The sequence below is a fragment of the Heloderma suspectum genome, chromosome 15, assembly GCF_057233095.1.
Source record: "Heloderma suspectum isolate Gila_16-S chromosome 15, 16-S_ref, whole genome shotgun sequence".
Classification (NCBI taxonomy): domain Eukaryota; kingdom Metazoa; phylum Chordata; class Lepidosauria; order Squamata; family Helodermatidae; genus Heloderma; species Heloderma suspectum.
In genome coordinates this window covers 18,966,614-18,978,854 of record NC_139472.1, presented here as the reverse complement: position 1 = coordinate 18,978,854, position 12,241 = coordinate 18,966,614, and the positions used below count along the sequence as shown (strand labels likewise).

The following is a 12,241-nucleotide window of genomic DNA, read 5'->3' as shown; positions in this document are numbered from 1 at the left end:
CTTAAGGTATGAAAATGTGGCTTGGAAGCTGGGTTGCGTTAGCCATGATATCTAAATACAGCCTTCAGGAGTCTGTATACTTCCGAATAACAGATCTTTGCGGGGTGGGGGGAGGACAAATAATAGGACAGCTGCTGCCCTCAGGCCCTCCTTGGTGGACTTTCTGGAAGCATTCAGTTAGCACATGTTGGAAACAAGCTACTGAACTAGATGGGCTGTTGATCTTATTGCAAGCCATTTCTAATAGGCAAAATAATTCCTCCTCCTCCTGCCAATCATTCCCAAACAATACAGTCCTAAACAAAAGGACTCTAGAGCTCACTTGCCCACCCCAGTTAATAATGATTGTACTTTGCAGATGGCCTGGAGCTGCAAAGGTTAGGAAGACTGAAATTTGCTTTTTGCCAGCAATAATCAGCCAGCGTTTAGTTGCAAGCCTCTAGTAAATATGGATCTGCCCTACCTATTGCTCAGAAATGCCCTTAAAAGCCTCCTTTAAGCACTCTAATCTGTGCGCTTGGTGCTTAAGATATTAATTTGAGCTGAAAAGATATTCCTCCCCCCCACTGCTAATTAAGAGGATGCAATAATCTCTCACTGTAACATCTTAAATAGCTTTCTGAGTTGGAAAACATCATGCTATGGACTTGGCTTTCTTTGGAAGTGAGGCCCATGTTGCCTTCTGGCATGTAAAGGCACCTCCTTTGCAGGCCAAAAGTCCGGCATCTCCAGGTAGGGCTGGGAAAGAACCCGGCTGTGCTCCTGCCACTCAGTCGGGACAATACTGAGTTAGATACTCAGTATCCCCAAAGCTAAAACCTCTTGCCCACAGCTCCTTTTGCCATTGACAGGTATGTCCTCATAAAGATGCACCCTGTGGGAAGTTACCTCTTGGTGAATGGTCATTGGTATTCACCCAGACTTAGGAATTATTTTCAAATACCAAAGCTAAATCTCTTGTTCCTTGTCTTTATGTTGCCCCCAAGCCACACACATGCCAGGCTACAACTTCCCAGGGAGTCGTAGCATAAAGTCCTCTTCTGCAAGTTTGCCAAGGAAGGCAACCTTTGCAAGAGATCAGCTGCAAGTTGGTGGGGACTGAGGCTGCAGTCCTATACCCATCGACCTGGGACCCGGTTTGCATGTAATGTCGATAAATCTTGGGTTAATTACGTGCGAAGTGAATGGGATTCATTGCTGAGTAGACAGGTATAGAACTGTGCTCTGCACTAGGCTAGATGGAGCAAAGGTCTTCTAGGATTTGGGAGCGCATTGGGCATGGCTTCCTCAGGCTCCCTAACCTGGAAGAAGCAGAACATGCATATTGAGAATTCTTTTTGGCTGCATCTGATCTTCTTTGACACTATGCAAAGTGGAAATAGAAGCACTGTTAGGGTGGTAGGCCCTTGGCTGGACTTGGGACCCTGGCAAATGCCCCAGCATTCCATCTTCTGGAGCCAGGGGCCCTGGAGCATTTGCCAGGGCCCCCCAATTTCTGTGAACCGCCTAGAGAGCTTGGGTTGTTGGGCGGTATAGAAATGAAACAAACAACTAAATAAAAGACCAGATGTTTTGGAAACGCTGTTTTAACCAGTACGAATTTCCCTGGGGTGGGGCATATCAATAAAACAAATCAAGCGTTCAGTACTGGGATGTTCTGAGGACATTTTTTGGGGGGAACGTGTGGGGGTAGGACTGGTGATGTATGTGCGTATAAGCTCTACATGCAGGGTTTCTGCAGAATGGTCAGCCCCACAGCATATGGCTCCATTGGGCCTAATTGTATCCATCACCTGGGTTTGTTTGTTTACTTGTAGGATTTTTACTCCACTTTTCACTCACGCACACCCCCAAAAAAGTGTGGCTTCCAAAGATCAGAATTAAGTCAGTCCCTGTCCTCAGGCTTAACATCTAAAGACATGACACATGAGGGATGGGGATGGGGATGGGGAAGGAAGGAAGAGGAGAAAAACAAATCTTTCTAAAGATCAGCTGGGATGGCAAACATTTCATGGAGAGGAAGGGCTAAACGTTGCTGATCTCTCAGCCAGGCCAATGGGCTGGCTCGGCTTTGCTTCTCTCCCTCACCTCAGCCTGATGTCAGGGATGGCGTCAAGGATCGGCATGGTCCGGCACATGCCAAGGGCTCACACCCCAGCAGGGGCCCCCTGACAAGAGCCCCCTGGAGTCGCTCCTCCTATTCACCCTGGCGCCCTGCTTGTTCTCCTGCCTCTCGCTCTGGCCCAGACAACGGTGGTGGTGGTGAGAAGGAGCAGGAGACGCCACGGCCCCTTGTTCACTGGCTCTCTGGCTGCAAAGCAAGCAAGTGGTAACAATCAGGGGCGGTGTGAAGGGTAGGCATGGCCAGGCGCGTGCCAAGGGCCCACGCCCCAGCAGGGGCCCCCTGACAAGAGCCCGCTGGAGCCGCTCCTCCTCTTCACCACTGCAACCTGCTTGTTCACCTGCCTCTCGCTCTGGCCCAGACAACAGTGGTGTTGGTGGTGGTGAGGAGGAGGAGGAGGAGATGCCACAGCCTCCTTGCTCACTGGCTCTCTGCCTGTCAACCAACCGCGCAGAAGCCGTGATGAGCAAGAGGATAAGGAGCGAGAGCAGCCGGACACAATGGCGGCGAGAAGGGAGACTCGCTGAGGGAGGGGCCCACTGAAGGTGTCTTGCCCAAGGGTCCTCCAAGACCTGGAGTTAGCACTACCTGATGGAGCGGCAGATGGCAGGGTTGTGTGTGGTTCTGTTATACCAGCAACAATGCTGGCTGAGGATGATGGGAGTTGTAGACCCACACGTATCGAAGGCACCCGGTTGGGGAAGGGTGCATGACCGTGTGCTTGATGGGCCCCCGCCTCTTTAAAAGAAAACACCATCAAACATGACAGAGTTGTACAAAACCGTCGGAGTTGGACGTCCCCTGGGCAAGGCTGAAGCGAAAGAATCTATTGCTTATTCTGAACATGCAGCGTGAGCTGCAGGTCACAGCTCGTGAATTATTCCTGCTTTAATATATTAACACAAAAGTATTTTAAAAAGTACTGAAAAGCACACAGGAAACCACCCAGTCGAAACAAAAACCGCCAGGCGCCCGTTCCCTCCAGAACGGACAGGCTGGCCTGCAACAATAGCACTTGCCCTCTTCTCTGAAGAAATCAAGAATGCAGCTGCAGCCGCCTGCGGGAAGACCGGCTGGGCGCTTCACGCCCACGTGGCTTTTTCTTCCATTTCTGCAAGGCTGCCGTGACTCAGCAAGAAAGCGCGCCTCCAGGAAGTGGCTGGCCTTTATCAGGAACAGGTGACGGGGAAAGATCTCCATCGCCACTTCCTCCTAGGTCAACGTAGCCTGGTTGGCCTGGCGCCAGTCTGGTGACTGCCACCACCTAGCGGAGGAAGCATGCCACCTGCTTGAAGAACCAAGCGGTCTCTTGCCCAGTGACACATCCGGTTGGGCCAGTTAGGAGCATTCTACCCGTAAGGCGACCCTGGGCTCATCCTGCTCAGGATTGTCTAAACTGACCGGCAGCCACTCCCTGGGGTTTCAGACTGGGGATCTTTTTCCCTGCCTTACCTGGAGATGGTGAGGATGGGATCCGGGACCTTTTGCATACAAACCAAGCGCTCTGCCTCTGAGCCATGGCCCTTCTCCTTTAAAAAATAAAGTAAGATTCTAGTCCTCTTGATTGTGAATAAAGGGCTGGTTTAAATAGGAACGTAGGAACCGTCCGTCTACTGAGTCAGTCCATGTAGCTTGGTCCATGTAGCTTGATTTTGTCTTCACTGACTGGCTCACAGAGCCAGGGTCTTACAGAGGGGGTCTTTCTCAGCCCTTCCTGGAGATTCTGGGATTGAACCCGGGACCTTCTGCATGCAAAGCCGGTGCATTCCCACTGAGCTACGGCCCCTCCCATCAGTTTTGGTTGTTGTGCCAAATGGAACAGCGGCTAGGTTGCAGTCAGTGAGTGCTAGGCTGGGGACGGGGACGTCAGAGCCCAGGGACTGTGGTCAAACTGGAAAGGATTTGGGTGGAACGAGTAATGGCCCTGGTCGGCGCATCTAACTTTTAATGGTTGGGCCATATTGTGAATCCTGCAAGGGCTGCAGACTGAGGTGAGACACAGGCAAAGGGCGGAGATTTTGCTTGCTTGCAAATGGAAAGTAGCAGCTGAGATCTGTGCGTGGGGGACTGGTCCCAGAGTATGGTCCAAAGTATGGAACCTCTTATGAACACCTCCCCCTCCCCCAACATAACACTTCTCTGTCCCCCCTAAAGCCCTGAATAAATTCCCCTAAAGTTGATGAGTTGCTGTGATGTGATTGATTGGTGATTTGCGTTTTAACCTTTCAGCAGCTGGAGAGCGGGCCAGACGTCCCTTAAGTAGATAAGAGTGGATACCTTATGACGGTCCCCATAGCTGCCCAGGGGATGCTGGGAGTTTTAGTCCCACACCTCTGGAGGGCACCAGGTGGGGGACAGGGGCCTTATGGACTCATTGATTCCTGCATTGAGCAGGGGGTTGGACTTGATGGCCTTGTAGGCCCCTTCCAACCCTCCTATTCTATGATTCTATGATTTCAATGGGTTCCTTCCTGCTGTCGCTCTGCAGGTGATAGAAGACTTTTACAATGAAACATGGTACAACCGCTATGAAGAGTACATCAGCCCCGGCACGCTCACCATGCTGTGGTCCTTTTCCGTGTCCATCTTCTCAGTCGGTGGGATGATCGGATCGTTCTCGGTCGGGCTGTTCGTCAACCGGTTTGGACGGTGAATACAGAACTTTTTGTGCGGCTCCGTTGCATGTCTCCCATCTGTGCCTGGAATATGCCCTCAATTCTACATGTTCTCCTCCCACTACCCAACAAAAACACAAAATCAGACAAATATATATATATTTAAACAGACAGACAGACAGGCAGACAGATTTATCGTCCGTCCGTCATCCATCCATCCATCATCTATTTATTTCTTTAGCCGGCCCAGCACCATCCAGAGGCGTGCTCAGGCAAACGCCAGGGGCTGTGCTGCTGGTAACAGTGATCCAGAAGCTAACTGCTGCCTGACAACCCCGCTCAGCCCCCCTTTCTGCCGCCATCTTTATTTTCCCCAAAGGCAATATATCGGACATTCCAGTTCTGCCACATTGTTGGTAAAAAAAAAGAAAGAAAGAAACATGGCGACTGCCACAAAAAAATAAGTAAATGGGCAGCTGTGCTGCTTTTTTTTTTTTTTTAGCAGCAGCCATGTTTCGGGTTACCCACAATGCACTGCAACTGGAATGTCAGGTACATTGCATTTGAGGAAAATAAAAATGGGGGCTGCGATCATAGCTGCTCCTGGGGGCTGCACCTGGAATAAATATGTCAGGAGTTATTGATAAAATCGGGGGAAGTTAAGAATGGTTGTGGACCAGCTGGGACACTGCTGCTGAAATCCCAAGTTCTCATCATGAGGGGGGCTGCTCCTCCTCTGCAGGTGCTGTGCAGGACTCAGCCACCACTATCCCGCTGTCCAATCAGCAGCATCTGATTGGAGAGGTCCAAACGTGGAGAGTCACACGTTTATAATTTTGTCCTCCCCGACCTCTTCCAGGGGTTAGATCTGCTGTACTGTGTTAGGCTGCAGGCATAGGACTTCTGAGAAGTTAAAGTAGTCCCTGGCCTGCTGCCCTCACTAAGCCTCTGAGTAAGCTAGGATCCAGCTTCTCAGCCACCGTCTCAAAAACATTCCTAATGATGCTTCTATACCGGCAAAACAAATATCACAGTATTTGATAACTGGTTGGAGTTCTACCACTCTGCTTTAAGGGAAAGGAACCATTCCTTTCCTGCTAATCCTGACCCACACGTGAAGCACCCCTGCTGAGCTCTGGCCCTTTTCTTGCCAGGCGGAACTCCATGCTGCTGTCCAACATCCTCGTCTTCCTCGCCTCCGTGCTCATGGGTTTCTCGAAGATGGCCGGCTCCTTTGAGATGCTGATCCTGGGCCGCTTTGTCATTGGGGTGTATTCTGGCCTCACCACGGGGTTCGTGCCCATGTATGTGGGCGAAGTGTCCCCCACGGCCCTTCGGGGGGCTCTGGGGACACTTCATCAGCTTGGCGTTGTCGTGGGCATCCTCATAGCGCAGGTGAGTTGGGTCTCAGTGGCTCCCTCTGCTGGGGCTAGGAAACAATGTACCTGTAACAGGGGTGGGGAACCTTTTGGTTCTGAGCAGCCATGTCGGGGGCCACGTGCCAGCAGGGGGCGGGGCCGTGCCCCAAAATGGGTGGGGCCACCCCACTGCTGGCCTGAGGCTCCAGTGTTATTGCCCAAGTCACACACATACTCACTCCCCTCTCCCATCGCAAGGAGGCTTTTTAAATGACTCCAGTGGCACCAAAGGGTTTTTTTCACGTCTCATTGCAGCCTTCCCCAACTCGGTGTCTTCCGGATGTGTTAGACACAACTCCCACAGGTCTGGGAGTTGTAGCTCGAGACATCTGGAGGGCATGAGTTTTAGGAAGCCTGCTACATTGCATCGTGGGAGGGAGGAGGGGAAGTCGATGATCTCCTATCGCTGATGGGAGATAAGGAAGCAGGGATGCTTGCAGGCCGGATTTGGTCCACGGGCCGGAGGTTCCCCAACCCTGCCGGAACAGGTGTTCCCATGTTGGCGTGTGCCGATGTGGCAGTTTCCGAACTTCTGCCCTCGTTATGGAAGCCTAGATTGTTTTGAGGTTGATAGTTCCCATGCGCAAAAACGTAGGGAGACCTTCAGCCCAGGTGGCTGCCTTCCACCTGACTGAACCAAGTGATGCCTTCCAGTTTAATTCAGAACAGGAACCGGCTTGAGCGCTGGGATGTTTTGGAAATGCTGCCTGAACCAGTGCGCTGCACGAATGGCCCCAGGGTGGCTGTGATGCCTTGGGACTCCCCTGCTTAACCCCGCTTGCCGTCCCTTCTTCGCAGGTGTTCGGCATGGATTTGATCATGGGCAGCGAGAGCCTGTGGCCGCTGCTGCTGGGCTTCATCTTCATCCCCGCCTTGGTGCAGTGTGTCCTCCTGCCCTGTGCTCCGGAGAGTCCCCGCTTCCTCCTCATCAACCGCAACGAGGAGAACAAAGCCAAGAGCGGTAAGTTGCAGCCTGGGCGTCTCCATTGCTCACACAGCGTGCCGGCGTCTCTGCGATAGAGGAGCGGCTCTGTGATGAAGGAGCTGCTTTGCACGCAGGAGGTCTCTGGGCTCAATGCCCAGCAGCTCCAGGTCTGGGGATCTTGAGTAGTAGGGTGGGGAAAGACCCTGCCGTCGGGAACGAGCGTCAGAGCTGAGCTGGATGGGCCGGCGGTCTGACTCGGCAGGCTTTGTTTGTTCAGACTCAGACTGCAATCCTTAATTCGGGGATTGGCACGTTCCTTCGGCCCCTCCCTTCGCGATCAACACACTCGAGGAAACAAGGCTTCAGGCTAACACAGCTTGATTAGTCAACTTACAAATGCAGATTCTAGGAAAGACTCAGACTGCATAGAACCAGCTAGTCCACACATCTACGATTATCAATAGAGGAGACGAAATGGAAGTTAGAGATGTTGCCAGCAGTCTGGGCAAGAACTTCTTGGATGGCTCCCTCCTACGTTGGCTTCCATGAGTGGCCAACCTGGCAGAGCGTCTGAGCCCTGCCCCTCACTTTTCCCGCTTCGCTCTGCAGTGGACCCTTGTGTCCCCCAGGTCATGCCCCTCGCCCTCCTCCTCCAAAACTTCAGTTCTCCTGGTGGAGGAAGGGGGGAGCCATTCAGGCTGGGCCATCTGCGTATCAAGGTCTTGGGAAGAAAGTCTCGCCGTGTCTGGGCTCACTAGGGAGGGCGCCCCCCTCTGCTCTTGCTGTTCCCATTCTGAGTCTGAATCTGAGCTGCCACACGTCTCTACACGCTCAGATTCATTCCTGACACAAATCTAGCGCACCTGGGATCCCAGTCTGGCCCTTTGGGGTTCCCCACGCCCCCTTTCCCCCAACCACTGGTCCTGGTGATTTCCTGGCATTTGTGCAGGTTTTCCACCCCCCTTTCAAAAAGGTTGAAATGCCTCTCCTAAAGCTTCGTTACTGGCAGGAAAAGCTTTAAGCTAAAACATACTGGTAGTTTTGATATTTTGGTGAGGACCCTTTGCCCCCCCGGAATGCAGCCCCCAAAAGCATCTCCGAAACGGAATTTGGCCCTCAGGCTGAACGAGTTTCCACACCCCTGTTAGAATTTGTGGCCACTAGTAGCTCAGCTGCAGATCTGAATTTCTATATGCAGCTTATCCCAGTGTGTGGTCTGCAGGTCACTGGCTCCATCATCCGAGGCACCACTTTGTACTCCCCCCACCCCCCAGCCTTATACTTTAGGCAGGCTTTATCTGTTTATCTGTTTGTCTTTTTCTAAAAGTGAACATTTAAAAAACGTTTCAGTTCCTGTTGCCTGACCGGCCCCTCCCCAATGCCTGTTTTCTCTCCAGTTCTAAAGAAGCTCCGGGGGATGACTGATGTCAGCAGTGACCTCCAGGAGATGAAGGAGGAGAGCCGGCAAATGATGCGGGAGAAGAAAGTGACCATCCTGGAGCTTTTCCGCTCATCCATGTACCGCCAGCCCCTCCTTGTTGCCGTGATCTTGCAGCTTTCCCAGCAGCTCTCCGGGATCAACGCGGTAAGCAGCTTGCATGGCTGTCTTGTTGTCATACCATTTCCCTAGTTCTGAAGAAGGGGGATGGCCCTGGGAACTGGGCCTGGCAGGACCGATGCCACTACCTGGCACACTCAGGCAGTTATCAGGGCCCACTGCCAACCATGACACCTGCCGGACTCCGGCTCGAGCTTGTGGTTGCCATCTTATTCTTCCCAAAATGCAATGCCCCGGAAGTTTCCTTGCCCTGTGGCCCAGCTCCCCTGTTCATGTTTTCCTTAATTTCTCTAGGTTTTCTACTATTCAACGAGCATCTTTGAAAAATCTGGGGTGCAGAAGCCGGTCTATGCTACCATTGGGGCCGGGGTTGTAAACACGGCCTTCACGGTTGTCTCGGTGAGTGTCTGTCTTGCTTTCTTGGGGTGGCAAAGGCCATGTCTTACGCCTTTAATACTGGTGCTCATTCTTACACCGAGATTCTGATGATAATGTGTGTGGCAGGTTACACCAAGCCAAACAAAATGAGCAGAGGGTCAGCGGAATGTCAGTAATGGCACGTTAGAAGCTCAGGTTTTGCTTCCCTGGGGATGTGAGGTTTATCCTGCCTTCCCAAACTTGGTGCTTTCCAGATTAGGTGGACTGAGACTCCCATCTGGAGGGTACTGGGAGGGTACTGGATTGTGGAGGTGTGCCTTAAACCCAACTCTGAGAAGCCAGCCCAGATAGGTACCTCCGCTGCTTCTGAAAGATGCTAAGGCTTGCGTGGAATTCTAGGCCCGAGAAAAAACAGGCATGCAGGTAGGAGCTACACATGCAGCAGAATGAGGTGGCCGAGTCCTGACTGAAAAATGAGCATTACAGCTTGGCACTTATGCCCGAGAAAAACCCCCTGTTCTCAGAGAAGCCTGCCTGCTGAATCTCTGCATGAGCGTTTGTTCTAGATGTGCCTTCTCTTGAGTAATTCCACTGCATCAGGAGTGATTAGGATGACCTGCCCGCAGCCATGCCCAAGGAGATCACTCTTCTGTGGATGGATAGCGTGGGCTCACACGAGCCTTTTCATTCAACTTAGTTCTCAGGGCGAACCCCCATGTTAGGCTCTTTTGCTTCCTTTCATTCTGCTGAGTTCATTACTTTGTCTTCTCCCTCTGACAGCTATTTGTGGTGGAGCGGGCTGGACGAAGGACTCTCCACCTTGTTGGCCTGGCTGGGATGGCGGGCTGCGCAGTTCTCATGACCATCGCCTTGGTGCTTCTGGTGAGTAACCGCTGGTCAGGAAACGCCTCAGGGAATGGCTAGAGGAGGATTGAGGAGGACGCCTTGATCTCTTGTTGGCGGGTAGAGGATTCCGGGCAATTTCCTAGGCTGGCTCCTAGGAAAGGCCTTTCCTTTCAGTAAACCTGCCATATTACAGTAGTTGGCTGAAGTAAGAGGGCCACCTACTGAAAGTCAACTGTGCTTCAGGTGGGACAGCCTTGGCTCCAGAAGGCAGTGGAAACAGCTGCTAGAACGTACTGGAATGTCAGAGGCACCACAGTTAGAAACCATTTTAATAAACAAAGGCGCATAAGAGCAAAGGGCTGGATGTGCCTGATCTCATCTGATCTCGTAAGCAAAGCAGGGTCAGCCCTGGTTAGTACTTGGATGGGAGACTGCCTGGGAATCAGGCTTTCTGCATTGAGCAGGGGGTTGGACTCAGTGGTCTTGTAGGCCCCTTCCCACCCTATGATTCTATGACATCAAGCAAAGGGCTGGATGCGCCTGATCTCGTCTGATTGCGGAAGCTAAGCAGGGTCAGCCCTGGTTAATACTTGGATGGAATCAGGCCTCCTGGGAATCAGGCTTCCTGCATTGAGCAAGGGGTTGGACTTGAGGGTCTTGTAGTCCCCTTCCCACCCTATGATTCTATGATTCTATCCTATGCATGTTTAGACAGAAAAAAAGGCCTACAACTCCCAGCATGCCCCAGCCAGCCATGCTGGGAGTTGTAGGGTTTGTCAGTCTAAACATGCATAGGATTGTGCCTTATATGAAGAAACTTTATCCAATCTCAGACTACTCTAGAGGCAGGTAACAGCATTTTGAAAACCAATAGGTGTATTAAAATAACAATACTTTTAAAACCATCATTCCTTCTAATAGTGAATTCAGATAGTGAGTGCCAACAGGATTGTAGTCCCAACTCCTTATATGTGGGTATAGCAGGCAGAGGGTCGGATTGGGTTCATGGACCCCTGGGTTCCAATCCCCACAAAGCTGGCTGGATGACATTAGGTCAGTTATTCTCTCTCGGGCTAACCGGCCTCATAGGTTGTGTGGATGTTGGTAGCCATGAGAATGGATGCTTGTGTATTCTGTGTGTCTCTTTCTCTTACTGTAATATTGCTCTTGCCCGTTTTCTTTCGATGCTAGGAACAATTGCCCTGGATGTCTTACATCAGCATCATTGCCATCCTTGGCTTTGTGGCATTCTTTGAGATCGGCCCGGGCCCCATTCCGTGGTTCATCGTGGCGGAGCTGTTCAGCCAAGGCCCTCGTCCCGCTGCCATCGCCATTGCTGGGCTCATGAACTGGACTTCCAACTTCATTGTGGGGATGGGCTTCCAATACGTGGAGGTACGTTTTTCCTAGGGCCCCGAGTGAAGTCTCACTTGTGCTAGACCAACTTCCTGTTTGTTTATGGCCAGGTTGAGGAAGGTTTTTCAGCCCGGGGGCCAAATTGCAAAAGGGGAAAGTGTCCCATTCCCTTTCCCCAAAGGGAAAATGGTTTGGGCCATAGGTCGTTATTGCCATTTTAAGCCTACGTGGAAGTAAGCAGGACTGAATCACTCAGCAGCACTTTCGAATAGCACCCCAAATACCAAGCCCCGGCATGTCTACTCAGAAGTAAGCAGGCCAGGCTGCTTGTGAAATGCCTCAGTTCTGTGCAGCAGCTCTCCTGCTTGAAAAACACACAGCTAAAAATCTTTGCAACGGCTCAGTTCTTTGTGGAGCATTTAAAGGTTAATTGACCATAAGAAGAGCCCTGCTAGATCAGACCACGGGTCCATCTAGTCCAGCATTTTGATCACACAGTGGCCAACCAGCTGCACACAGGAAACCCACAGGCAGAACCTGGTGCAACAGCACCCTCCCACCCATATTCCCTAGCAACTGGTGTACATAGGCATACTGTCTCTCCTACTAGAGGTAGCACATAGCCATCAGGACCAGTAGCCATTGATAGCCTTCTCCTCCATGAGTTTGCCTATCCCCTTTTTAAAGCCATCCAAATGCGTGGCCATCACTGCGTCTTGTGGGAGCGAATTCCTTAGTTTAACTGTGTGCTGTGTGAAGATGTCCTTCCTTTGATCTGTCCTGAATCTCCCACCAATCAGCTTCATGGGATGTGACCCCACTGGGGTTCTAGTATGATGAGAGAGGGAATGTTTCCCTATCCACATACCCCACACCAGGCACAATTTTGTACACCTCTATTAAATTGCCTTTAAATACCTTTTGATTTCCAATCCACGATAGAAGATAACAGCAGAGTAAAGTTGTGGTGCATGTGGCATCCCTAGGGGTCCAGTTCTGGACTTTATATATAATTCCCAGTGG

General features: G+C 51.5%; 1 protein-coding gene across 3 annotated transcripts in view; it reads left to right on the top strand.

Annotated features, from left to right (window-relative positions):
- The window catches only part of LOC146335454 (solute carrier family 2, facilitated glucose transporter member 1), a 40,610-nt gene that overhangs the window by 24,857 nt on the left and 3,512 nt on the right, over positions 1-12,241 (top strand). For all 3 annotated transcript variants that reach the window (XM_084821802.1, XM_084821804.1, XM_084821803.1), the window contains 7 exons: positions 4,611-4,771; positions 5,892-6,132; positions 6,954-7,116; positions 8,478-8,665; positions 8,933-9,037; positions 9,797-9,898; positions 11,054-11,257. In XM_084821802.1, the coding sequence (XP_084677928.1) occupies positions 4,611-4,771; positions 5,892-6,132; positions 6,954-7,116; positions 8,478-8,665; positions 8,933-9,037; positions 9,797-9,898; positions 11,054-11,257 (1,164 nt within the window). The remainder of the gene's footprint in view (positions 1-4,610; positions 4,772-5,891; positions 6,133-6,953; positions 7,117-8,477; positions 8,666-8,932; positions 9,038-9,796; positions 9,899-11,053; positions 11,258-12,241) is intronic.